General features: G+C 37.5%; 2 protein-coding genes across 2 annotated transcripts in view; both read left to right on the top strand.

Moving 5' to 3' along the window:
- Window positions 1-8,179, top strand: part of LOC113541144 (contactin-associated protein-like 2) — a 135,805-nt gene extending 127,626 nt beyond the window's left edge. Inside the window, exons 22-24 of the mRNA XM_034298225.2 lie at window positions 6,294-6,524; window positions 6,938-7,009; window positions 7,104-8,179. Coding sequence (XP_034154116.2) covers window positions 6,294-6,524; window positions 6,938-7,009; window positions 7,104-7,303 — 503 coding nt within the window. The 3' untranslated portion in view covers window positions 7,304-8,179. The remainder of the gene's footprint in view (window positions 1-6,293; window positions 6,525-6,937; window positions 7,010-7,103) is intronic.
- A 2,799-nt stretch (window positions 8,180-10,978) lies between these two features.
- On the top strand, window positions 10,979-27,082 carry LOC113541141 (ferroxidase HEPHL1). The gene is made up of 20 exons (XM_026937950.3): window positions 10,979-11,169; window positions 13,105-13,322; window positions 13,729-13,941; window positions 14,128-14,304; window positions 14,574-14,828; window positions 15,726-15,894; window positions 16,593-16,732; window positions 17,431-17,562; window positions 17,902-18,107; window positions 19,398-19,551; window positions 19,662-19,871; window positions 20,902-21,121; window positions 21,433-21,572; window positions 22,174-22,296; window positions 22,408-22,508; window positions 24,091-24,316; window positions 24,795-24,934; window positions 25,021-25,174; window positions 25,512-25,538; window positions 26,165-27,082. Exons 1-20 carry the CDS (start codon window positions 11,012-11,014, stop codon window positions 26,230-26,232), a joined length of 3,231 nt encoding a protein of 1,076 aa, XP_026793751.3. The 5' UTR covers window positions 10,979-11,011; the 3' UTR covers window positions 26,233-27,082.
- The last annotated feature ends 386 nt before the right edge of the window (window positions 27,083-27,468 follow it).

Here is a 27,468-nt window from a genome sequence, read left to right as displayed (position 1 = left end):
GGTGAGAAGGTGTTGATTAGTTTTCTATAACAGCAGCTGTGACATATATATTAGTGTACCTGTTCTAATATATTATTGTTTCCATAGTAACAGGTATTTCAACGAGTCTTGTATGATGAACACTGCACATAATCTAAAAATATTAATAATAAGATTTTAGAAACCTGTTGTTATTAAACAAAGATCATTGATATGGTGAAGTTTTCAGTAAGGAGACGTTTATTTAACATTGATGGAAGGAGTCTCTAGTGTCAGCACTCTGAAACATTTTGAAACACTTTGAGGTCAGAGTTGATTTTAGGTTTTGCACAGGTTTTGCATTTTGCAGTTTCTCAGTAACACGAAAAGCTGCGTTTTTTTTTTTTTTTTTTTTTGGTCATATTAACTCAGTGTTTCAATAGGGGTCGCAGCACCACTTGGTTTTGTTTTGCATACCTGTCTTCTGGATTTTCTAGATTAGTAAATACTTTCAGAGTTTTTGATATGAGACCAGCCCATGACAACAATCATGACGACGACAATCAGAACATTTTAAAACAGAGAAATAGAGCTCCTCATTGTGTTTAACATCTCTGTGCATGAAATCCCTAAACATTTTATACAATTCAACTTAAACGCTTGAAGGACTGGGATATTTTGGCTCTGGCATGCCATCTAGTGAATGTTGCTTTGAAATCTTCCAGGTGTACATAAGACACATAAAATATGTAGCAAGTATGTGAATAAAGCTGCTCACTGTCACACTCATTGTCGCTACTTGAACACACACATGCAAAATCATGGGTCAAGTATAAACCGGTCTGCGTTGGGCCACATCACACCACCCCGGCGTGGATTATTTGCCTACAGTATAACAACAGATCACTCACACGAGACTGGTAGAGCAGTGCAGGGAGTATTCATTTTTTAGTCACTTATTTTACATGTTAGTATGTTACTAGCTTAATAAAATGCTTAAATGTTACAGTAGTTCAAGTCTAGGGGTCACAGAAAATTCATAACATCCATTTGGCATCATTTGTCCAAAAAGAAAAAGAAAGAAGGCTGGTAAGGGAATGACTGTTTATTGCTACTATAGCATGATAACAGGAACTAGCTTGCAGGTATAACACCATGTCCCCTCATTTTTTATTTTTTTTTTACAAATTCTAACATGAATTACATGTAGATTCACACTCTGTTAATTAATTAATTTATTTATTAAATATTTCTCTATCTATTTATTTATTTACCCTGTTCAGGGTCTTGTAGATTCCGGTTAGCAGGATATTGATGCCTTTTAGCAAACAAAATCTGGAGATGATTTCATGGGACTAATAAAATTCCATGCACATAAAACCTGTGTAGCAGCTCACAGGAAGGAAAGTGTGTGTGATTTATAACTCTTGGACCTTTCCATAAAGTTTATGTGCTGTAGTTTATGCAGAGAGCGGAAAGGACTCATCACCCATTCCACGCTCATACAGAGAGGTGATAAGGTAGATGATTCATTTAAGCCCTCTGCAGTGAAGAAGTCATCAATAGATTTATAGTTATTCTGGTCCACTGACTGTGTGTGTGTGTGTGTGTGTGTGTGTGTGTGTCTATGTCGGTGTGTGTCCTGATTAATATAAAATTGTTTGCTGACAAAAATGTAATACTCTATTGTGCTCTGAGTCTGTAAAGATAATTGGGAAGGGAGCTGCTTGTCCTTTTGTGTTTTTTCTTTTTCTGTCTTTGGACTTGACAATTCTGTGGTGCAACAGAATAGCATTCGCCCTATCATTGGAAGAATCGTCACAAGTTCAATTCCTGATGATGCCAAAGAGAGAGTTGTCATAGTCTCTTCCCTACGTCAATCACGGGGACATTGGTGTCCGTATGTGGAAGAGGGCAGATAGCACTTTCATCCGAGTGTGTTATACTGCCCTGTGACGCAATTGAAAAGGGAAGCATGTGATAGCCACACGGTTCCTCGGTTGGTGACTGTTGTGTCATGGGGATAGCCGGCTGGTGGGTGGGAATTGGCAGGTGACCAAATTGTGGAGAAATATCCAAAAAAAAGTTTTTAAAGGAAATAGTACCTTCATCCATCTCTGAACTGAATGCCTGAAAACTGATCCAAAGTGATCCAAATCATCTCCTAAGATCATCTAACATGAAAACCATAAACCCTTCTGTCCTGAAGATGTTCCTGTGTGAAAACATACATTTACATCTTTACACCTGACTGTTAAGTGCTGACACTGAAGACTCCTTCCAAGAAATGTTAAATAATTGTTTCCTGATAGAATCAAGATTTATTTATGTAAATGTAGTGTAATTCAGCAGCATCTGGTACTCATGCTTAAAAACTGTCTTATAATCCGTATCTGTATTATTTCAGTATAAAAACATTGCATCTAGTGCATTACAGGGTGTAGATCCTCATTGATTCTGCTTTTGATTCTATTTGTCTGGTCCATCTCAGAGCTTTGACAGCTGGATGATGTCATCTGCTGCTGTGCGATTGTGCTTCAGCTCAGTGTGTGTGTGTGTGTGTGTGTATGTGGTCTTAGTCATGGTCCCTCTTGATTGCATTACACCTCTTTGGCATCATCGGAGGACAAGGTTAGACTCCAGATCCATCCAGTAGGTACTTGCATTATCCATGTTTTCCTCTAGCTCACTCTGATTGGAAGCTGTGGATACACACACTCACAGAGAGATAAGAGGTTCACAGAGTTGCTATAAAGGAGGAGAGAAGGGAAGGAGGGAGATTTCTTGGAGATAGGACAGAGAGAGAGAGAAAGAGAGAGAGAGACAGAGGGAGAGAGAGTTTACACTGTATCCTGCCTGCTTTTCAGGTAATACTGATGTTCTCATTCTGTGTAACAACCAGGACTAATACTGTAGCTGCATGCTATAATTATATTATAGTCATGAATTATGAAAATGATTGTGTTGCTTTATGTCATTTATTGCTGTATATTCTTTGTTATTAATGGCTGATTCCAGAACTAAATCTGGATTTTGGGTCTTTGTGCATCTGAGTCTGAGGCTCGAGGCTGAGCACTTGCAGTTGGTGTTGCAGGTGTATAAGATTGTTCTGCAGTACTGGGACCCTCTGTGTGTGTGTGTGTGTGCGTGTGTCTCTGTGTTTGTTTGTTACTTGCAGTGGAGACTAAAGCCAGTCAGAAGGTTACTGGAAGGACATGCCATCTATATCGCACTGTATCTCCTTCTCGCCTCCTTCCATTTAAACCTCTCTCCGATTTTCTTCTTTCCCACATGATCTTTTTGTTTTTCATGATAATGGAGCAGGAGGATATGATGATTAACCTTCTGATTTGCAAACTTGTTTGTCCTTCACTGGTGACCTGGTGACACTCAGACAGATATACTACAGATTAGTCAGCTCTGTACATTCACCCAAAATATAATTACAAAATAATCATTGTGCTCTCAGACAAAAGCATTAGTTCTTGCTTGAGTGAAACAGCTTTTTTGTTAGCCTCAATACTTGATGTGTTAAGAAGTAACAACATAAATCGTCTTATTAATAAAGAGCGATGTACATTTGATCGGAAAAACTCATAAATGTTCACCCATAGTAGTGCAGAACTGCAAATGCCTTTGTCTCAGTTTTAACTTTGCTCCTCTCCACACACTCACACACACACACACACACACACACACACACAACAGTGTTGATGAATGGAGGTCAGCCTCAATCAGCAGCTTAACTCCCAGCATTTCCATCAGCAAAGAGAGATACTCAAATGCAGTAATATTTATCCATTTTATTTATTGGGTGAAATATTACACATAACACATGCCTTATATTGTAATATTTTACCCATTAATTCCTTTTAGGTTTTTCTGAAATAACCACACACATGCATGGATATAAATAAGCAGGTCACTACAGTGGATTGGATGCTTCTTTGCTTTGGGAAAATAGATACAGTATGTTTTGACATGAATTTTGAAAATAGTTCATGCCTGACTGTTATAGGCAATGTCATCCAAAGATGAGCTCTTACCGAGAATGCGACCAAAGCTAGGGAGGTTAGGTGGAGGGATAGTGAGCAGGCAGGTGAATGGCAGAAGTTAGGTGGAGGAATAGTGAGCAGGGTAGTGAATGGTGGAGGTTGGGTGGACGAATTGGAAGCAGGCTGATCCATGGTGGAGGTTAGGTGGAGAAATCGTGAGTGGATGTTTAAGTGGAGGAATAGTGAACAGATTGGTGAATGACAGTGGTTGGGTGGAGGAATAGTGAACAAGGTGGTGAATGGTGAAGGTTGGATGGAGAAATAATGAAAAGACTGGTGAATGGTGAAGGTTGAGTGGAGGAATAGTGAGCAGACAAGTGAATGGAGGAGGTTAGGTGGAGGAACAGTGAACAGGGTAGTGAATGGAGGAGATTGCATGGAGGAATAGTGAGCAGACTATTGAATGATGGAAGTTGGGTGGAGGGATAGTGAGCAGGCTGGTGAATGGTGGAGGTTGGAGGAATTGTGAGCAGGTGATTAGGGAAAGATGGTTGAATGAGGGATGGTAGGCAGGCAATTATGGAGGAATAGTGCCAGTATGGAGAGATGGATCGAAGCACATAGAACATGCCAGTAAGGATGGATGAATATAGGAATAGTGAGTAGGACATGATGGATGGATGGAAAGATGGATGGATGAAGGAAAAGTGAACCTGCCAGTATGTATGGATGGGGGAATAGTGAACAGGCCAGTAAGGATAGCCATTAAATAGGACAGTATGTATGCACACAGACCAAGATGGATTGATGAAGGGATGGATGGATGGATTGCCACTGTGTCAGGAGTGTTGGGTCAGAAATGGTGAGACGTTTTTATGCATGTCATAGACCAGCTCAGACTCTTCATCACACTCTAGCTTTTGGCACAAAAAAGTCTACACCTTCCATCCATCCATCCATCCATCCATCCATCCATCCATCCATTCAAAAAGCAGTTGTCTAAGTTCAAGTTTTAAAATAAAGCTAGAATGTACTATATGTACTACTTTGTTATTAAAATAAAAAAGTAGATTTAAGTGGATTTGAGCAGTATTTGGGCAGGCTAATATTGCTAATACACATTGAATCGCAAAGCAAATAGTTGGAATAAATTCAGATCTGAATCACTTTACTGTTATGTTTTAATTAGACAGGCCTAAGACAAATAAAGAAAGATTATTTCCCAGCAAACATTATACAGTACGCTTTATTTTTAGTGCCTCCGACCACCACTGTAATGTTCACTTGGGTCTTATTTCACACAAAACCCGATGTCTCTAATCCAGTCCAGCAATCCATCCGCCTCTGAATCTGATATATGTAGGACACTGAATTCTGCAGTGGTTTTTGGATAGGCAGTATATTTCCTGGAACTGGGCGAGATGATACTAAACGTTTTGCTGTGTATGTAGTTTGATCCTGATAGGCACGATTACCTCCGAGAGAGCAGCTCAGGGATGCAGAGCTATTAAACATTCATCATTCTCGAGTCAGCTGAATCAATAAGAGGGAAATGAAATTCTAACTGTGTCCTGCAGAACTACAATGTAGTTCAATTACACAGATTAAATAGTGGGCCGCTGTATTAATAAATGTATCTTAGACATTGTTGAGTGGGTAAAGATGGTTTGTGACATTTTTGAGCACAAAAACATTGATCTATAATAAGCTGTATTTCACGTATGCTTCTAGTTTTCTCGGTATGATTTTTATTGTTTTTATAGAGTCATTAGGCCTGATCTATTGCATTCTCCATTTAGAAAGCGGTATACGGTAGCAGGTAATTCTATAATATAGTCCAAAAGTTTATGGAGAAATTTAATATGGAATAAGACAACCAAGAAAGAGGATATTCAGGTTGGGATGTTAGCATTATTTTATTGTTTTGTTTTTTTTTTAAAGCAGAGAGGATAAGGCTAGTCAGGCTTCTGTCAGGCTTCTGATAAAAAATTGTTCAGGCTAATATTGTACTACACACATTACTAGTTATTTTAATTATTATAAATTCTATAAATAAATAGCTAATAATATACTAGTATGTGTTTTTAACTGATATTTGATTGAAAATGAGATATGGTGGTCACTTTTTTGCAACTCCTACCTAAGTCCTTATCAGGGCCTCACTGGCCTTGTAAGAATATTGTGTGATTTATTAGTTACATTATAAACACAACTAATAATAGGCTGACTTTTCAGGTAGTACTGAAATTTATGAGTACAAAAATTCTGTATTATATTTACTATAAGTACAATAAGCACTAAAGTTGTGATCCCCTCTGTATGTTTCTATGTTTCCTGCAGAAACCGGTCCCATCGACCCAGTGCTGATAGAAAAGTATAACACTCCTGGCTTTGTAGGCTGTCTGTCCCGAGTGCAGTTTAACAGCATCGCTCCTCTGAAGACGGCTCTTCGTTCACAGCTTGCTGTGTCCGTCTCGCATCAGGGCAAACTGGTTGAGTCCAACTGCGGTGCATCCCCCCTCACTGTCTCACCAATGTCCGCTAACACTGACCCCTGGCACCTGGAGGGAGGTAAAGAACAAGCCAACAGCATCCTATGTTAAAAAAAAGGAATAGTAATAATGATACAGTATTAAGCATTGCTGTCATAAAGGTTGCTGTGAGAAAACACCTCAGTATTGACCTACTGGTTGTTAGTGATGAAGTAATGCAAGTAAGCAGACTTTTAAATCAGAAACTCATGGCTGTCAGAAAGGCCTTCCAAATAGTTACTTAAGTGGCCGATTGATGAACGGTTTGTTCTTCTGAATTCTTAATGCATCACACATTATTCTTATTATGCCATCAATGAGACCTTGTGATATAATGCATTGCTCAACCCTAATAGTTTCATTACTGAGATGTTGAAAGGTATTAGATTTTAGCCCTCCCTTCTAATCTCACAACCAGCAATAACCATTCATAGCACACAATGCTTCCTGTAGGTGCTGATTTCCCCTTCAATGAGGAGAGAGTCGTACCAGATGGGTTGAACAGGAATTCGACAATAATCGGAGGTAAAAAGTGTTAAAACGTCTTTTGTTTTGGATTGTTAGAGCCTTTACATGTCCTCTAAGGAATTTTCTGTAAAATTCTCCCTTCTCGATTTAGGCATCATTGCCGTGGTGATCTTCACCATCCTGTGCACTCTGGTGTTCTTGATTCGCTACATGTTCCGCCACAAGGGAACGTACCACACCAACGAGTCCAAAGGGGCCGAACGCTCTGAATCAGCTGATACAGCCATCATCAGCGCGGAGCCCAATTTCACAGAGACCATTGAAGAAAACAAGAAGGAGTGGTTTATCTAACATGGGGACTGTACACACTCTTTCAGACTCATTGAGGATCAGAACAAAATGTAAAATGCTGTAATGATACAGGTATATGCTGGTATGAGGATTTATGTCTGTTTTTGCACTGGCCCAGACTGTACAATTTGTAGATGAATAAATAGAGTGACTTAGTGGGACAGGCAGCCAAAGCAGGTCAAAAGAAAGAAGAATGTGCACCAATGGGAACAAATGTGTTGCCTGTCATCTCTGTCTCTTATTGTAGACATTTTTTAAAGGCAAAAGAGTACACAATGGCTTGCTGAGAGATCACATGATGGATGGCTCCGAGAGACTCTGTAAATGTGGAGCAGGGGTACGATCTGGGATAGTTTGCTTTTTTTCTGCATTTTTTTTAACATGTATTTTATATCAAGCACCTTTTTTGATCAGGGAATACTAAGTGGCTTTGTTAATTTGTTGTTAATTTGGCATAATTGGCCACTAACAGACTATCCTAAATTACTCAAATAAATGCTGTAGCCATGGACATTGATTGCACTTCTGTATAGAATGAATACATATAATGAGCTGAAACAGAACCATCCATGACTGGAAATAAAGTATTTGTATGAAGCAAGTGGACTTTTTTCTGTTTCAGGATGACCTGTATATACAATCTGAAGTAAGACCTCAAACTCTTTTCTGGATCAGTACTAAACATGTAACTATGGCAGTGCCTAACAGCTAGTATACGTTTTACCACAAGAATAGGTTTTGCATTTAGCTTATCATTGAATTGCGATACAAAAAGCAACAAATGACATTATTATTTTGTCTCAAAACGAGATGTTATGACTGACCAGCATGAGGTCCTCATTAGCAAACAAAGCACCCCAGTCACAGCGGACAGAAGACCTGTCCATCATTTGGTGTACTCTTAATTGTAGTAGATGGTCCTAGATTAGTATTTTTCCTCTTTTAAAAGTGTGTATCCAGAATGCTAGCGTGAAAAAAGCAAGGTGGCTGATTCCATGGGGTGCCATTTGTGTGCCACTGATATTACGTTTGAATATGTATGTGAAGTAAACAAGCTTTTAACACACAGCTGAGGTGGCTCATTGCGTATGGCTTTGAGTCGTGGATAAGGTCACGTGTTCAAATCCCAGCACCACCAAACTGCCTTGATTGGATCCTTGAGCAAGACCCATCAGCTCAGCTGTATCCCGCAGCAACATACTGGGTTATGTGTTATTTTATACTATGTATGATATTACAGTACTTTACTGTAAATATGTTTTACAGTTGTTTACTATCAATTGTACAGCACATTATTTTACAACCCAGGTTGCCAGTAAATTACTGTAAAATCTACAGTAATTTTTTTTTACAGTGCAGGTAAAGTGTCTTTCACAACAATTTGTGTGCATGATTTAGATAAATTACTTAAAACACTAATATACCCTAAAACAGTATTCTGCCCTTCCCAGCCCACTTTAATGATGTTTTACCTTAGAATTTACTCATTAAAAATACTTCGCAATCTTTTTTTTAAATTAATGCGTGAATCCATTTAACATCTCATGCTTGAAACATCTCTTTCCATGAGTCATCCATTATAAGTAATGAAACTTTTAGTGTCCCATAACATTTACTCAAGCTTGATAAGGGAACACATTCAATCTTTGAAATATTTGGAATATCATGCTCAACAGGAAATCGCATCATCCAAAATTCTAGAAGATTATGGGAAAGGAAAAGTACTTTATATATATTATAGATTCTACGTTGTTGTTCCTCTTTCGGGTGCTCCCGTTAGGGGTTGCCACAGTGGATCACTGGTCCACGTATTTGATTTGGCACAGTTTTCACGCCAGATGCCCTTCCTGGCATTAGGCACTGGCCGGGGTCTAACTACTAGTCCTCCAGGGACATACAAATGATAGATTCTAAGTAAATTATTAATTTAAAAAACCCGCATTTTATGTCCTCATACCATTAACAAACATTTCGTGTATTTGCTATTTGTTACATTCAACACTGTTAGCAAAATAACAATTTTAGCTTGTTAGTTCTCCAGTTTTGAGGAACTCTCTAGTGACTTCCATCCTTCACTGAATATTTTCCGTTATTTCTCTTACGTAATGTTTAGCTGCCTAGCTGTCTATAAGCTAATGTTCAGTGGTTGCCTTTAAGCTGGCTACTTAGTAGTACACAGTCTAACAAATCTTGTTCCATGTGAGTTAGTCAAGCAAAATCAGTCTTACTTATCCTAATAAAGTAGGGGGATAATTTATGTCATGCTTTAAGTTTATAAAAAGCTAGCTGCAAGTGCATATGGTATCTCTTACCTGGCTGGATTTACATTTATTGAAGATCTTGAAGCCATATGACTGCAGCTAAACATGAAACAAGGAAGTGGGTGCATTCAATTGGACAATTCATTGTTTATCCATAGTTCCTTTAGTGAAGACAAATTATAGATTCATGAAAACATGTTAAACTAATAACATGATAATATGATTCCATGATAACACAAAGATGGACAAGCTGAAAGGCTCAGAAAAATAAGGTGAATGTATCTGTCCATTGAGCACGCAGTTGTTTTTTTTTTTTACAGAGGCCTCACACAATGCCATGTGACTCCCGCATCAGTGAACAAGGGCACAGCCTTCAATGTTTTAACGCTTTAACAGAACTGAAAATAAAAGCATGTTCCATATAACCACATTCTTTGCATGGAAAAGGGGAAAAGTTAACCATCTTTTATATTCTTACGGTGGCTGAATGGTTAAGGCTCTGGGATTGTGATCAGAAGGTTGGGGGTTTAAGCCCCAGCACTGTTAAACTGCTGGTGCTGCTGTTGGGCTCTTGAGCAAGGCCCTTAACCACACCTACTCCAGGGGTGCTGGCTCTGGGATGGGGGGGGAGTGGACTGCATTTCTTCTACTCTGTTCTCGTACTCTACCCAATTATGATAAAGTTGACTCTACCTAAAACTTTCTTTCTATTGGGGAAGATATAAACCACTTCCTTATGTTCAGAGATAGGACTGTTTTTGTGTGTGTGTGTGGGTGGGTGTGTTTGTATTAGAAGTACCATATCATGTGTCACAGAAGGAAGTTGTCTAACTAACCACAGAGATCATCATATATATGGCCTATAACTGAGAAGAAAACCTACAAAAAAAAAAAAAAAAGCACTGAATAGATTTTGAAAGCCATTTAATCAGTACCATCACAGAAAGCACTACAGCCACATTATGTTTAGTACTAAAATACAATAAAGCTCACCTATGGCCAAACTGCTTCTGTTCTGACTCCTAAAAAGCCCATGATCAACCAGTATTTATTCAAAGAAAAATAATCTCTGATCTAATTTCTGTCTTCTGTGTTGTTAGTGTATGTGCAATTACTAGAAAAATGGGAGGGGCTTGGCATAAGATAATTAAAATAATATAATATAATCAAAATGCAAGTGCTGCTTTTGTTACTTATCTTTTCTGTGTTTACATTCCGGGTTTGCAAATCCATACAGAGAAGACTCAGTAATACTTTGGGATAATCTTTAAATTAGTGATGCAGCAGGAACCTTTACTTTAGCCGTGTTTGACGCGGAGGAATTTAATTTTAGTCCCACCCAAATTCCTAGAAGTATCTAAAGGGAATATCTTTGCTTTCGGTTTCAGTTTGAGTGTATTTGAGTATTTAACTCAGGGACACCACAGACAGAGCGGTTCTTGTACAAATGGCAAGAGTTTTGACTTTTTGCTCCACGGTTCTGACTGTGTTAGGGCTGAGCCAGTCCGCCACCAGGACCTATTACATCGGGATTCGAGAGCAATACTGGAATTACGCTCCCAGTGAGAGGAATCTAATCACTGACGTTGCTATCAAGCATGACAAGTAAGTTAAACATGGTCTAATCGTTTTATGAGAGAATAATAGCCTATATAATCAGCCATTACACATTATTTATTATACATACGGTAGTAAATTGACGCATGCGCTGGGGCGCGACTGCAGTGCGGGAGCCGGGGGGGTCTAACTTCTCTAAACTCCTCTAAATAAGCATTTAACTGACATAAAATAAAGTAAATCCAAAGCGTTAAGTTAATAAATACAAAATATAAGAAGTAAGGTTAATAATTGATACTTCCCTGTGAAAATTCGTTCACAAGTGTCAGGAAGAGATCTAAATTACACTTCCTGCACCCCTACGATGGACCATACCATTTCTCAAGTCACTTAACTGAGTGTCTTACACTAACTGAATGTCTATTTTAAAAAAAATTCATATATTTTTTTTAAGTTTCAAATGTTTTCCAAAAGGAGGACGTCTGAGTTAATTTATGTTTTATGTTTCTTCAGGGTTACTTGAATATATGATATTTGCTTTACAATAACGTTAACTAGTTAACTGGTTATAACTTCTTTTGCAAGCTAGTTAAATACTAGGCTGCTAGATAGAAATGACCCCCTTATTAAATATAACGTGTCAATAAATAATTTTTAATAGTTGACACTAAAAATGTTTGTCCAGACGAGAAATAGGATAATGACACTTTAAAAAACACCCCTACAATGGGTCATACCATTCCTAATGTTCTGACAATATTTGAATGTTATTAATTATTAAATCAATAAAAAAAATAAACCTTTCACAGCTTAGTCTTGCTTATTAAATGGAACCGCGATGTCTGAATTAATTTGTTGAAACTGAATTTTTTATTTGTTTGTTTAGAGTGTTACTTGAATAATTGAATCTAAGTTATTTGCTATGAACTAGGCACAAAAGCATGTGGGGGGACTGACCCCCTTAAATGACCCCCTTATCAAATATAATGTATAAATAAATAATTTTAATAGTTAACAATTGAAAAAAGTTTGTCCAGAAGTGTCAAAGAAACATGTAAATTACATGTTCAAACTTTCAAACACCCCTACAATGGGACGTACCATTTCTAAAGTTCTGAAACTAAATATACTGTTTACATTAAATATAAAAGTGATATACATTTAATTTTTAAATGGATCTGTGATGTCTGAATTCATTTGTGGTTTGTGTCGAGTATTACTTCAAAACATGACACAAGCATTAACCAGTTAACTAGTTATAACTTATTTTGCTAGCTAGCAAACGACTAGGTTGTTCGATAGCTACAAGAGCAGGTGGAGGGACTGAACCCCATAAGTGAGACTCTTATTAAATATAACGTGTAATAATTCATTTTTAAAGTTAACGCTAAAACTTTTGTCCAGACCTGTCAGAGGAAGATAGGCCATACCACTTCCTAAATTGTAACATTAACTATACGTGTATAAATACTAATAAAAAAGATCTTTCCCAACTTAGTCTTGCTATTTAACTGGAACTGTGATGTCAGAAGTCATATGCAACACCAGTCAGGTTATGTAGGTGATTTGGGTAGTGTATTCCTTGAATATATGACACTAGAATTTTCCCATTTTCTTCACTTACTAACATAATTTTGTAAAGTAGCATGTGCAGAGGACTAATTTATAAACTTTTCATATGCACAAATCAGGTCTCATAAAGTGTGTATATCATTTCCCATTCACACATCAAGAATTATAAAGAGTAAACCTGTGGAAATGTGTGTATATATACACACACGAGAAAACGTATGGACTACTTACATGAAATAACCTGGATCTTCATGTAAGTAGTCCATATGTTTTCTCGTGTGTTCCAGTGACTTTCTTTCATATTTGTAGGCAAAGGAAGTAGGTTACTAATAGGGAAGACATTTGTGACTTCTTTCTCTGTTTGTTCATAATTTCTGCTATAAGGCATGCTTCTACTTATCTGTCCAATAGTCCAAACCGGATTGGTAGTGTGTATAAAAAAGCTGTGTATAAACAGTACACAGATAGGACTTTCACCATCGAGGTGCCTAAACCGGAATGGCTGGGATTCCTTGGACCTGTGATCCGTGCAGAAGTGGGTGATGACATTGAGGTGCACATGAAGAACTTTGCATCTCGGCCTTATTCAATCCATCCACATGGAATCCTCTACAAGAAGGACGCTGAAGGTAGGATGGGTTTTATTCTGTTTTACTTTCGTTCACTTTAAAGTAGTTGTATGTAACTCAGTCAGCTACTATGAATATAAAGAAATATAAATATACAGAATATAGAGCAGCACACACAAGGTCGAGGAAGCTGGAGGCAACAGTGGTCAGAAATAGAAATAGAGAAGTGTGTGTGTGTGTATATATATATATATATATATATATATATATATATATATATATATATATATATATATATATATATATATATATACACACACACACACACACACACATACATATATATAGGCTTGTTTAGCGATATAACCCTCAGGGTGGTAGACTCCTGTAAAATGCTGATCATTGGTTAAAACTCAGATAGCTTTGATTATCACTTCACGTTGTGACATGACTGTCTGTTTAACAGGTGCATGGTATCCGGATGGTACATCTGGTGGGAATAAGAGTGATGATGCTGTGGATACAGGACAAGTCTACACATACAGATGGAAGGTGACAGAAATGTTTGCTCCTACGGAGTCTGACTCTAAATGTCTTACATCAATGTATCACTCTCATGTAAACGCACCGAAAGACATAGCAGCAGGACTCATTGGAGTGCTGCTCATCTGCAAGAAGGGTAACATTATTACTTTCATAATATTGACATATCCATAATTTTTGATCTGTATGTGGTAATATTACACAGTGTTAATATTTATATTTTAAGTAATTATGTATTTATGGTAATGGATGTTTTAAGAAATTAAAGAAGCTCATATGCAACATGCACAGCAGCATATGTTGTGTGTATTTTCACTCTCAGGAGCTCTGGACCCAACTGGACTTCACCAATCGGGCATGCCTCATGAGTTTTTCTTGATGTTCAGTGCAGTGGATGAAAATCTTAGTTGGTATCTTGAAGAAAACATTAACAAATTCTGCCCTGAAGCTACTCATCTGAGAGAAGATACAGAGTTTCACCATTCAAACCAGATGCACTGTAAGCTGTTTTGTTTCAGACATCCAGGGCAACATTTTTTTTTTAACATTGTACTATCTGGAATTGTATAATTTTGGCCGGGAGTTTTTGGGTGGGCCTGTACAATTTTATAATCTCAATACAGAATCCTCTTTTAGTCAGGACATAATAATCTAATGGCATAATAGTGTGTATTGTATTAAATGTATCTCACTATATAGTAGATAGATAATGGCATCACTATCAGTTCCTCAGTTTCACTTCTCTGATGGTTTTTCTCTTTTCCCCAGCAATAAACGGTTTTGCTTATGGCAACTTGCCAACACTGGAAGTATGTCTCAGAAGCCCTGTGTTCTGGCATCTTTTTGGTATTGGGAATGAGATAGATCTTCACTCCATTCACTTCCATGGCCACACCCTGCTCAACCAAGGTCACCGTACTGATGTCCTCAGTGTATTTCCTGCCACGTCAGTCACTGCCAAAATGGATCCCATGACAACTGGGAAGTGGTTGTTCGGGTGTCAAGTTGATGATCACATGCATGGTAATCTCTCCTTCTGTTCTTTTTTCTGGAGATATATAAAACCATTTAATTCCTAAACCCTGAACTTTTGTTATTCATTTCAGTTATTCCTTTTAAACCATATTCCTATCAATAACTGCTGATAGGAAATGGATGCAGTTAAAAGAATGAGGACTGTGAGTCCTCTGAGTTTAAGGAGTTAATCAGGGTTTCTAAAGAAGCTTAAATGTTTTAAAATAATTCATTTCTAAAGCTAGGTTTTCATGGTGGGACACATTCAGAATCTAGTTTTCTTGCTTATTGCCAGGTAACAGGTACTTTCTGTGAGTACATTTATAAATCACTGAAAATTCCCTAGAAAGAACTCCTTTTCTAATCATTGAAACTAAATAATGTAAATTACCAACTGACTGGTTTCTTCCAGTTCCAAATTTTGCAACTTGGCAACTAAAGGAGTGAAACCTGATGTTCTGCTGTTGTAGCCTATTGACTTCAAGGTTCACGTTGATGCATTTCTGCTCACCACTGTTGTAAAGAGTAGTTATTTGAGTTACCACAGCTCAACCTAATCTCCTCTGATGTTGCTCATCAATAAGACTGCAGATCTAACGCTCGCTGTGTGATTTTTGTGTGGGTTTTTGCACCATTCTGTGTAAACTCTAAAGACTGTTGTTGTGTGAAAATCCCAGTAGATCAGCAGATTCTGAAACATTAGCCCTCCAGCCCTCCCAGCCCCAGCAACCATACCATGGTCAAAGAAACCAACACCACATTTTTCCCATTCTGATACTTGATGTGAAGTTTAACTGAAGCTCTTGACCTGTTTCTGCATTATATTATGCAGATTGCATAAACTCCCAGCACTTATCTGTCTTATGCTGTTTTTTTTTCTCCCTTGTGTCCATGTGTCATGAGCAGCAGGTATGCAGGGCTTTTATGAGGTCTCTTCATGTGGAAATACTGCACCCACAGTGCCCAGTGCTGGGCATGTCAGGCGTTACTACATTGCTGCAGAGGAGATACTTTGGGAATACGCCCCCTCAGGGAAAAACAGACTGACCAACAGACCACTAAATGAAAAAGACAGGTGACTGTACATACAAAAACATATTCTGTGACAGAATATCACAATCATTTTATTCACCATATACTTCTACATGTATTAGGAATTTTTCTTGGTGTTTGGTCACAACATGATTCATTCAACACACACATCACAGACACCACACCTACCATTCTAATATTCAAATATTGAATCTAATATACAAATATTACACTTTAAGCTGGTAGGCTCAGCTGTAATTTGCATGACAGTGGAAATAGAAATAGCAGCTGGATGTAGTTCAGGTGCATCAAATGGAGGGAACAATTATGATATATAGTAAATAATAGCAATGATATATAGTAATGACAATATATATAAATAGTAACAAATAGTACTAGTACTATTTATTAATAATATTCAAATTAATAATAATATTTAACCTGCAAAATAATAAAAAATAATTTAAAAACAAATAGTAAGAATACTACTACTACTACTAATAATAATAATTATAATATGCTAGTATCTAGTGCAGGAACCAGGAACACAATTATTCCTTATAAACATTTAGTGCAAGATTGCTTGTTACTGGCAGAACAGCATTGTCGTGATCACCGAATGCTGCCTAGCCAGCCTGATCAATAACACAGTTTTTGGAAAAGGTATTTAGCATTAAAAAACACACGTTACACTTTCGAACAAATGTGTATAAATGCAGATTATTGTTCCTCTCTTTGCAGTGACTCTGAAGAATTCTTCAGTACAGATGATGGAAAGCTGGGAGGAAAGTACTGGAAGGTCAGATACACTGAGTACCACGATGACACCTTTACTTCCAAAATCGAGCAAAGTGGTTCAGAAAAACACCTAGGCATTCTGGGTAAATATATGCAGTGTTTTTTTGTCTGTATCATATATATATATACATGTGTGTGTGTGTACACATGTACATATATATATATATATATATATATATATATATATATATATATATATATATATATATATATATATATATATATATACACGTACACACAGTGTGACTATATCTTGTTCACAGTTGAGTCAGAAAAGTGTACAGGAAGCATGTGAAATTCTATGAGCCTTGGGCAGAGTGTATGAGGCTAAGACTGGACTCTACCATTTTTCTGCTAGCATGGATGCCACTAAATTGCAGTCCTGTATATCCCAAGCATTCAAGTTTGAAGCAATTGCTGAAAATACTAATATTTTAATGATTTTATATTTTAATTTAACATTCTACCCTTTTCCTTATTTCTGTTTTGTTGTAATATTATCATTCGTAATATAATTCCTGATAAGGAATCACATTTTGTGATTTTTCCTCTGTGGTCAGTATCATACAATAAAGTATTGCCTAAAATATTGTAAGACTGTTGCTAATTTTTGCTTTGGCCATGCCAGTATAATTTAATTAGATTAATATGTGCTTCAGTAGAACTTTCAGGGTGTTTAATAAGTGGATTTATTCTGTTAAACTGTAACAGGATGGTTGTGCTTTCACTTTCCAGTAGTGAGCTATATAACACACGACAGGTGTATTGTGTGTGCTCACAGGTCCTGTCATTAGGGGAGAACCTGGTGATGTCATTGAGGTGACATTTCGAAATAAGGCACGTCGTAACTTCAGTATGCAACCTCATGGCGTGTCATATGACAAAGCTTACGAAGGAGTCATATATCAGGATGGTAAGACATACAAAGCCTTACTTGATTTAAAGAATGCAGTGTATGACAATGCAGTTAGGCATGAATTAGAACAAATATCAGGAAGCAGTGACAACAGAGGGCCAAATATTACAACTGAGAGGAGTAAAAGTGCCATTTCATATAAAAGAGGACAGGGCATACAACTTATTTATTTAAATATTTATGTCATGTTTGGAAATGGGGATGCAAACCTATAAACTAATATACTTTCCATTTTTTGCAATATCAATATCTCAACCTACACTACCATATTTGACCATTTCTGCTACTTGTAACGATGAACAAACATCGCTGAAAAACACACTTTGTCCTCCTCAGGTTCTCAGAAAGCAGGGGCCAGTGTGGCGCCAGGTCAGACGTTTCCATATCGTTGGCGGGTGACAGAAGGCCCCTCGCCCAGTGACCCACCCTGCCTGTCATATTTGTATTACTCCGGTACAGATCCTGTTCCTGACACCAGCTCTGGTTTGGTGGGACCGTTACAGGTGTGCAGGAAAGGAGTTCTGGATGAGAGTGGTCGACAGGTACTCTCCCACACACTCATTTATCTGTACAGAACTTGTTTTTAATAGAAAATGGCAACAAGTGGCTTTAGTGAAATACCAGTAAACAGCAAGTCACTATCAGGTGACACTTGAGAAGCAGAGATAGAGCCAAAGTTCAGCAATGAAAATTTTACTGAGTAGCACTGGATAGTGAAAATTGGCTTCAATTTTATTTGCATAGCGCTTTTAACCAGAATCAACGGGGAACCCATCCTTATCTGGGTGACAACGAATAGTGCAATTATAAATAATTCCCTTCTATAACTGTGTACTACATGGTCAAAAAGTGCACTTGTCTATACAGGAAATTCATTATAGTTTTCATATGAAGCCTATTTTGTTGAAGTTATCAACTGTTCACTGAAGGAGACTTGAGTGCCAATCTGTTCATGGCAACTGCAGTCCTAAAGCTGTTATAGCAGTTACTTAGTAGTCCTAAGCCATCATAGCAAAACCGTTCTTCGTGGTTTTTAAGTGGTACCATCCACATTGATTAATCTCATTGATCTACATTCACACAGACGTCATATTATTTGTGAATATTATTTGCAGCATTGATTTTAATGAGAAAAATACTTTAACAGACAACAGACACTGTGTTAAAATTGCGCTCCAGTCCAGGCCAGAGTTTCCAGTCACATGACTCCTGTCATGAAGGGGGAAAGATTCATCTTCAGTTTGTTTTCTGATGGAGGCCAAAATGGTCCAACACTCGCAGTGAAAAATTTGTGTCATCATATTTTCTCTAATTGTATCTACCTTTAACATTTTCTAAACTGTTCACAGGAACTTAACTCATTATACATCCATATTTAGGATGATTTTGCTCTCATCTTTATAAACTTGGCCCTGAGTTTGCAATTAAAAGCCATCTCCACTGATGATATGCTTTTCAAATTCAGGGTAGTGAGAAAGAACATTCACTTTGGTTGAATCAGACATGGCGGATTGCTATGGTCAGTGAGTTCACAGTGCACAACCAATCAGGTGTTTTAGCCTAGGAAGTGCACCTGGGGTCCTAAGGACGTTTTGGGGAGGAATGCTAAAGAGAGGGTTTGAGGAAGACTAAAGAGACTAAATATTCGTGTGAATTTCAAAACAGCTAGAATTACTGATTATACCCTACTATACACTATACCTATTATAGTTTTCTAGTCTGACTTGGTACCAAGCACGAAATCCAAGCATGGATTGTATTTGTTGTTGTAACACTCATGCATTTGTTTATGGCAATAGTCTGATTTTGTGTGTGTGTGTGTCTGTGTGTAGCATATAGGGTCGGAGGTGCAGAAAGAGTTTTTCCTTCTTTTCACTGTGATGGATGAAAACAAAAGCTGGTATCTGCAGAAGAATATTGAAGCGTTTGGTAGTGATGAGTCAGACCCAGAAGACTCAGGATTTCAGGAGAGCAATAAAATGAGCTGTAAGCACTAACTACAACTGCACCTTATTAATTACACCTCATAGGTGAATATACAGATATTTTACAGCACTCTCTTCAATCCGTGTGTGTGTGTGTGTGTTCCCTCTCAGCGGTGAATGGCTTCATGTATGGAAACCTTCCTGACCTTGATTTGTGTGAGGGGGACCATGTTGTGTGGCACTTGCTGGGGTTGGGCTCAGTGAATCTCTTTGGCGTTTACTTCCAGGGCAACACGTTTCAGCTGGATACCACTACACGTGACACACTCACTCTCTTCCCTCACTCCAGTGTCACCGTCTCCATGACACCTGATAATGATGGTAATAGAATATGAGTGTACAATTCAAAATGAATACATAAAACTGGAATGAAATGAAACATAAATATTAAGTGTCAGTAAGAAAACACTTAAGTGCTTGTATGTGTATATGTGTGTGTGTGTGTGTGTGTGTGTGTGTGTGTGTGTGTGTGTGTGTGGCTTGTACATGTATCCATTGGTCTGTAAGCTGAACTATCTAATGCATGGAGTTAAAGTATGAAGAACAATGGAGGGTTTTATGTCAAATTTAACAGCATGACACACATTTTTTATTGTTTTTATGTGTTTATAGTAAGAGTCTAGCTGCTTAATTTAAATTCTTTTTGCACTAGCAATGTAGTTTATTTGTTCTCTCCTTGGACAGTTGAGTTCTAGTTTTAACCATACACATTTTTGCCCTTTTGTCTTGTCTTGTCATGTCTTGTCTTGTCTTGTCTAGAAACTCATGACGCAATTTAGGGATAGAACAAACAGATTTTACTTGCCAAACTGTTTTTGCTAGGCATTGACAATATGGATATCAGAGCTATAAAACAGCTAGCGATTTAAAAGCCAACTTACCTAAACTGGTCAAAAGGAATAAAGAAGGGATTTTAAATTCAACTAAAAGTTAGTCGATATTAAATTAAGTGGATGCAGCAATAAAATTCTCATTTACCATTTAATAATACTATATCAATCCTTTAGTAGAAACTGAAGTACCCATTGAATTAACAAATTAATTAATTAAATAAACTGTTAATGAATATTACTACAGACCATGAAAATAAAATAAAATACTAAAAATGGATAAATAGGCAAAGTTAGCAAGGTTAAATGGGTACATTCTGACTCTGGATTTAAATCTTGTTATATTATATGATATTATCTAATGTAAGCATTATGTAAAGGTGACTTTATAACAGAGCATCTTCCTCAGACAGCCATAAAAGGGGATAATGACATTTATTAATGCAAATTTTTTTATTGCAATTTTCTTTTATTTTCTTTTACTTCCACTGTTAAAGGAATGACTTCTGCTCTTTCTTCAGGTCTTTTTGAGCTGAGCTGTCTGACAGCTTCCTACTACCGTGGTGGCATGTGGCAGCTGTACACTGTCAAACGCTGCACATCGAGTCAGAACCCTGGTTCAGAAGTTACGACCTTTCAGCCCGACGTGTATTTCTACTTGGCTGCTGAAGAAATGGAGTGGAATTATGCCCCAAACCGAACATGGGAGTTGGAGAAACTTAACACTACGCTCAACAAAAGGTTGGTCACTAGTGTGGAAACACTTTCACACAGGAAATACAGGAATTTCTGTTCTGAAAGTCAACCATAAACTGAAGGCCATATTTAAAAAATATATTGAATAATCCTGTGGTTTAATGTAGTGTTTCAAATTGACAATCAAATTGTTTCACATTAACAATTGCCTGTTGTGCGCAGTCCTAACTCCTGACAGTTTTTGCACCTTTGCTATGCTGTACATTAAAACAGCTTCCCCTGAAAGATTTAATAGTAAATTTATGGTTACTTTATAGTTTGCCATTCTTCTCTTTTTTCTTTTTTTTGTCTCTCAGCTCTGGAAGTGTTTACCTCACAAAATCAGAGAAATCTATTGGGTCTGTATACAGAAAGGTGGTCTACCGCAAATACAAGGATGCGACCTTCACAGAACAGGATGTCAGTGGTTCTGATGAAGAGCATTTAGGCATTCTGGGTAAAACACTTATTCCAATCCCAAGTTTTGTAAAGTAGGGTCTGTGAGCCATAGCCAGGCAGTCTGTGATTTTTTTTTCTGGTTTATTTTATTACAATGGAAATCACAGCCCACCATTATGAATGTTATTATATTTATTAGTGAGTTGGTATGTGTTTGACTGGTCATTTGAGTTGAATGGGTTTAATCCAAACCTCAATAACCTAAAAACATGTAGGTCTATAAATAATATCAATCTGAATCTAATGACCATTTTATTAAAAATGTGTTCTGTGAGTTGAAAGTTGAGGAATAAAAAGCTCTAATGCTCCAGTAAATAGCTAAAATAATATTGACACATTTCAATAATGAGCCTAATTTCTGAATAGCTGGATTATGTTTGTCATATAAATCTGTAATAAGAGGGGAGTCCAGTCAAAGGATTCCCTTTTCTGCAAAAAGTTTGAGAAGTTTTGCTGTAACTTACAACCTCTTATTTCTTGCTATATGATTTTCTACTTGGAATTTCTAGCTTCCTTGATAGACAACTATTAGACAATGCCCTAGTCTTCCCTAAAACCATACAACAAGAAATAAAATTATAACATTTTTCTGTGCACAGGTCCCATTCTCAGGGTGCAAGTTGGTGAGAAGGTCCAGGTTGTGTTTAAGAACAATGCCACTATCCCCTATTCAGTTCACGCTCATGGAGTGAAGACCAGTAATGCTCAACCTGTTTCTCCAGGTATAGTGCAGCCAACTACAGCTCTGATAACATTCTCTGATACCTGTGCTTGTAGGTACAGGCAATGTGTTATACATGAAAAAAGAATGTACTTCTATTTGTGTGTGTTAGGTAACACAACAACGTATAACTGGACTATCAGTTCAGGTCCTGGACCCACTGAGTCAAATTGCAAAACCTATGCCTATTACTCATCAGTGAACTTTCTGAAGGTAAAACACTTGCATTCAACATTGATAGCACCTTTGATTTATGGTTTGTGTGTGTATAAAAACATGAAAGCTCATTTTCTAAAAGGGTCTGCACAGAGAGGATTGAGTCTTAAAATAGCACACTTATGTAATTTAGCACCTAAAATGTTATTTAGCACACCTTTGGGGATATATATATATATATATATATATATATATATATATATATATATATATATATATATATATATATATATATATAATATAAAACCATTTACTGAGATTTAGTACCTCATAATATAGAAAGTGTTATCCAAATTATGACAGGTTTTATATTTAATATTCACAGCAGATTTATACATCTACATCTACATATGCCTGTAGTTTTTTGCTAACTTTTACCCAGTGTTGATGTTCTAAAAACAAGGCTGGCCCATACATTTTTTTTGTGTAACATTTTTTTTGTATGGCGCATGGATACACACGTAAATATTTATACTTTGAACAACAAAAGTATGTGGACACACCTGCTGATTAGTGGGATCATTTGGCTATTTGAGCCACACCTGTTGCTAACAGGTGCATAGAATCAAGCATACAGCCATTCACTCTCCATAGACAAACACTGGCAGTAGAAAGGGTCGTATTGAAGAGCTCAGTGACGTTCAACATGACACTGTAATAGGATGCCAACCAGTGAGTTCGTCAATGTTTTTGCCCTGCTAGTGCTGCCCTGGTCAACTGTAAGTGCTGTTAGTCTGAAGTGGAAGCATTTCGGAACAACAACAGGTCAGGCATGAGGTGGTGGACTACACAAGCTGACAGAACAGGAATATCCAGTGGAGAAGGAAAAAATGCATGTCCTTGGTTATAACACTCATTACCAAGTTCCAAACTGCAATCTCAAGAACTGTTCAGTGGTCTGTGAATGATGACTGAATAACTGAATAATGGTCTGTGGCTGTTGATCCTGGTTTAGGCTAGGCTCCTTTGTTCCAGTGAGCAGAACATTTAATGCTACAGCATACAAAGACATCCTAGACAATTGTGTCCTTTCAGCTTTGTGGCAACAGTTTGGGGAAAGCCCTTTTCTGTTCCAGCATGACAATGCCCCGTGCACAAAGCAAGGTCCATAAAGACATGGTTTGCCAAGGTTGGAGTGGAAGAACTTGAGTGGTCTGCACAGAGCCCTGACCTCAACCCCACTGAACAACTTTGGGATGAACTGGAATGCTGACTAATAAATCACTGCCCAATCTCACTAATGCTCTGGTGGCTGAATGAACACAAATCCCCACAGTGACTTCCAAAATCTACTGGAAACCTTTCCAGAAGAGTGGAGGCTATTAGAGCAGCAAAAGTAACTGAACTAAATCCATATTAATGCCCATGATTTTGGAATGGGATTTTCAACATGCACATGGGTCAGGTGTCTACATACATGCATTGTAGCACTTTCCATGGCAGTAAAGAATCTTTAGCGCACTCAGAACTCTCCTTTAAACATTGTTTTCTCCTCCTACTTTTCACATGATATCACTTACACTTCTATACTTTGTACATGTCTAATCTATTAATCTATTGTATCTGTTTCCGGTTGCAGGATTTGGCGAGTGGCTTGGTCGGGCCATTGGTGGTGTGTCGTAAGGGGACTCTGAATGAAAGCAGACGGCGAAATGACGTGGATAAAGAATTTGCTCTGCTCTTCATGGTGTTTGATGAGAATGAATCGTGGTATCTGCAGGAAAATATAAAAATTTACCTGAACAAAGACCCTAATACTTTTGACACGAATGATCACCATTTTCTGGAGAGTAACATGATGCATAGTAAGCATAAAAAGTTATAAACCCAATAATACTAAGTTGCGTTAAATATTATAAGGAGCTAGCAATTTTAGGTAGAGAGAGAATATGATGCTTGCTCTACCACTTACTGATAATCTTTAGGCTAATTGGTTTTGTTGGAAGTTTTAATCTTCACATAGCCATCCGAGAGAGCTTTACAAATAAACTTGACTCACTGACATTGAACAAAACTATACATTATATTTTGTGATTGGTCAAAGAAAGTGTATGTAATTGGATGTATTTTTCAGAGAATATTTAAGGACACGTTATCAGTGCCTTATCAGTGCGATTTCCACCAATGCAGATCTGTGGAACATTAATAGTCAAAAATAATAAACATTAAAGCAATCTATCGAGTAGGTTTTGAGACAATAATAAATATAATATCATATTGATAATACATAAAGTAAGATCTGCCCTGTTTTTCACTGTAATGCTTTCTCCATGTGCTGATCAGGTATTAATGGAAAGCTGTATGCTAACCTGCATGGTTTGAAGATGCAGGAGGGAGATCGGACTGAGTGGTATTTAATGGCACTGGGGAATGAAGAAGATATGCACACAGTACACTTTCACAGTCAGAGCTTCATATACAAGGTACATGATTATTCAGTCATGTAGATATGTACACATAGACACGGACATTAACGCTGACTTATGTATCTACTGTATCCCTCTTTCAGACGGATCAGCCCCATAGAGCTGATGTGTATACCTTGTTCCCTGGAACCTTTAAGACTGTTGAATTACAAGCAGGAGCTCCAGGAACATGGCTCATCCATTGCCATGTGTCAGACCACATCGACGCCGGCATGGAGACAACCTTCACCATCGAAGGTTAGAATCAGAATGGTTTTTAATGTTGGATTGAGGATTTTCAATGCCAATATCATTCCTTTCTAGATTACACGTATACTGAAATGAGGCGTACTTTCACATACTAACATAAATCTGCAACAGAAACACTGTCTTGAGAAATGTGCATTATATAAAATAAACAGTATTAGCCTGGTTGTATTTATGCTACGAGTCAGACTGGAGAAGGGTTATATACACAGAATCGTTAGAGCCTAGAGACAAGAATTGAGAGGTTTCTTTTTTAGGAAACTGAAAAGAAAGTCATTTGTCACTTTATGAATATGTTTTAATCAAAACTGTTTTTTTCCTAATGCAGCTGCAAAATCCAAAGCTTGGACAAATGGTAAGGCTCAGTTGTAAACACTTTAAGAAATAAAGGTACCAAAGTGCACTTTTCTTTGTTGTTGGGGTGTCACCATCAAGGGTACATCTTTACATTCCCTCCTCCCACCCCCACCCTCCAATTTGGTCACCTGCCAAGTCCCACCATGAGCCAGTTCTCTTCTATCCGGCAACCATCCGGACATGTGATGCCAGCCAACTGCATCTTTTCAGACTGATGTTACAAGGCGACACGCTCAACTGACAGTGGAGACAGAGTAATGCCAACCCTTCCACCCCAGAGAACATGACCAATTTTGCACATGGCCTTGGCTCCCAGCCACCGATGTCTGTGGCATCGTTGGGATTCGATCTCCTGACAAGGAGATCTCCTGCGTTTCTGTTGCAACCGTCCCCTGCAAATAGCTTCAGTTAGACTATATTCACATTTCCGGGGGAAACATATATACATACATACATTTAGATAGATAGATAGATAGATAGAGCTACAAAGCAAGGCCCCTTGATGATATCACCACAACAACAATGAAAAATAGTTTGGTACCTTTTTTCTGAGTGTGCATTACATTAAAAATATCTATTTTTGCTATTTCCTGAGATCCACCAACAGATTTTCTCCTTTTTCAGGCATTGTGTTTCTGCAGTGGTTTTGCCAAATACTGCTCACCATCACGCCCGCCTTCTGGCTCCATTAACTCAGCAGAGGATGGTTTTCACTTAACCACTACCTGTGAAGTTCTATTTATTAAGTTTTATTTAGTTTTTAATAGTTTTTTTTTACAAGTGACACTGTACATTTAGCACTTTTTTATTAGGCTTTTCTTCTTTATAGCAGAGACTAGTTACATTATAAGACATTATGTACTGAAGAAATAGTTATCAGTGTAGTGTATCGTGCAATGAGTGGAACATCCACAATGTAAGTACTGTACTGAAAGATTTAAGACTTGACACACTTCTCAGGAGACCTACTTGGCCACATGTGCCTTCAAATTTTCAACTGGTCCAAAAATATTTTTATAATGGGTACAATTGCACTACTGATATTTTTTATCCATTAGGTTCACTTCTATGCAGAGTGTAAATGGATTAAATTTCTTTGTGACCATCATAAACTGTCATGTCAGGGGTTTTTTTTCGGGCGGGGGGTGGGGTAGGAGGTGTCCTGGTTTTATTTACAAAAGAAAATCGAAGCATGCGTGGGTTTTACAGTACAGCAAAATTCAGATCACAGAAAATTTAATTCTGTGCTTTCAAACGTTATTTTCAACATGTTTATTTCCAGATCTAGTTTTAGTTAGACTGGATAACATTTTTGCTCTCTAGGATGCCCCTGCAATCATCCCCAGTCATGATGGTATCATCCCCGACTTCCCCACCTTTAGGGCACGCCTCAATGTGAAATATTCCTGCAGTGAGGTTAGTGGCAGACACAAAACTTAGACCTCCGTGCACAAACACTTACAGATTAGTTTGAATAAAACCACTTTTTAATTTCATATTTTCATGGTGTCATCCTTGAAGTTTCAGATGTCACCGTCCAACAAAAAAAATTTGAATATTTTTGTCAAAGAATAATAAAATGAATAAAACTGGAATTACAAAGGAATTACTGTTACCACAGTGAAGTTGATTATTTTCCAGTAGCAGCATGTCCTGAAGTATTTTATTCCTCTTTATACCACATTTGCCAATAATTACATCTTTTTTCATTTATTAAGTAACGACACATAGTACTTTTCAACATTTATAGTTACATTTAATACAGTGGAACATCTGCAAGACAGATTAGTTCCTGTTATCACTTAACAGTCATTCCCTCGCTAGCCTCTCTCGTTTAGTTCATAAGAGAAAGAAGTGCAGCTTGTCATGTTACAGAGAAACCAGAAAGCGCAGTCTTCTGTCCTGTGGCAGAAATGTAACTAGAAATT

This window comes from Pangasianodon hypophthalmus, chromosome 22, assembly GCF_027358585.1.
Source record: "Pangasianodon hypophthalmus isolate fPanHyp1 chromosome 22, fPanHyp1.pri, whole genome shotgun sequence".
NCBI classification, from domain to species: Eukaryota; Metazoa; Chordata; class Actinopteri; order Siluriformes; family Pangasiidae; genus Pangasianodon; species Pangasianodon hypophthalmus.
This window is presented reverse-complemented; position numbering and strand designations above follow the sequence as displayed.

Excerpts from the sequence above, each read along its gene's own strand:
- LOC113541141 (XM_026937950.3), top strand. The coding sequence starts at position 11,012 with ATGGCAAGAGTTTTGACTTTTTGCTCCACGGTTCTGACTGTGTTAGGG. Across the intron at positions 15,895-16,592 it reads CCACTAAATGAAAAAGACAG|TGACTCTGAAGAATTCTTCA; the intron begins GTGACTGTACAT and ends CTCTCTTTGCAG. Across the intron at positions 24,317-24,794 it reads GGAGAGTAACATGATGCATA|GTATTAATGGAAAGCTGTAT; the intron begins GTAAGCATAAAA and ends TGTGCTGATCAG.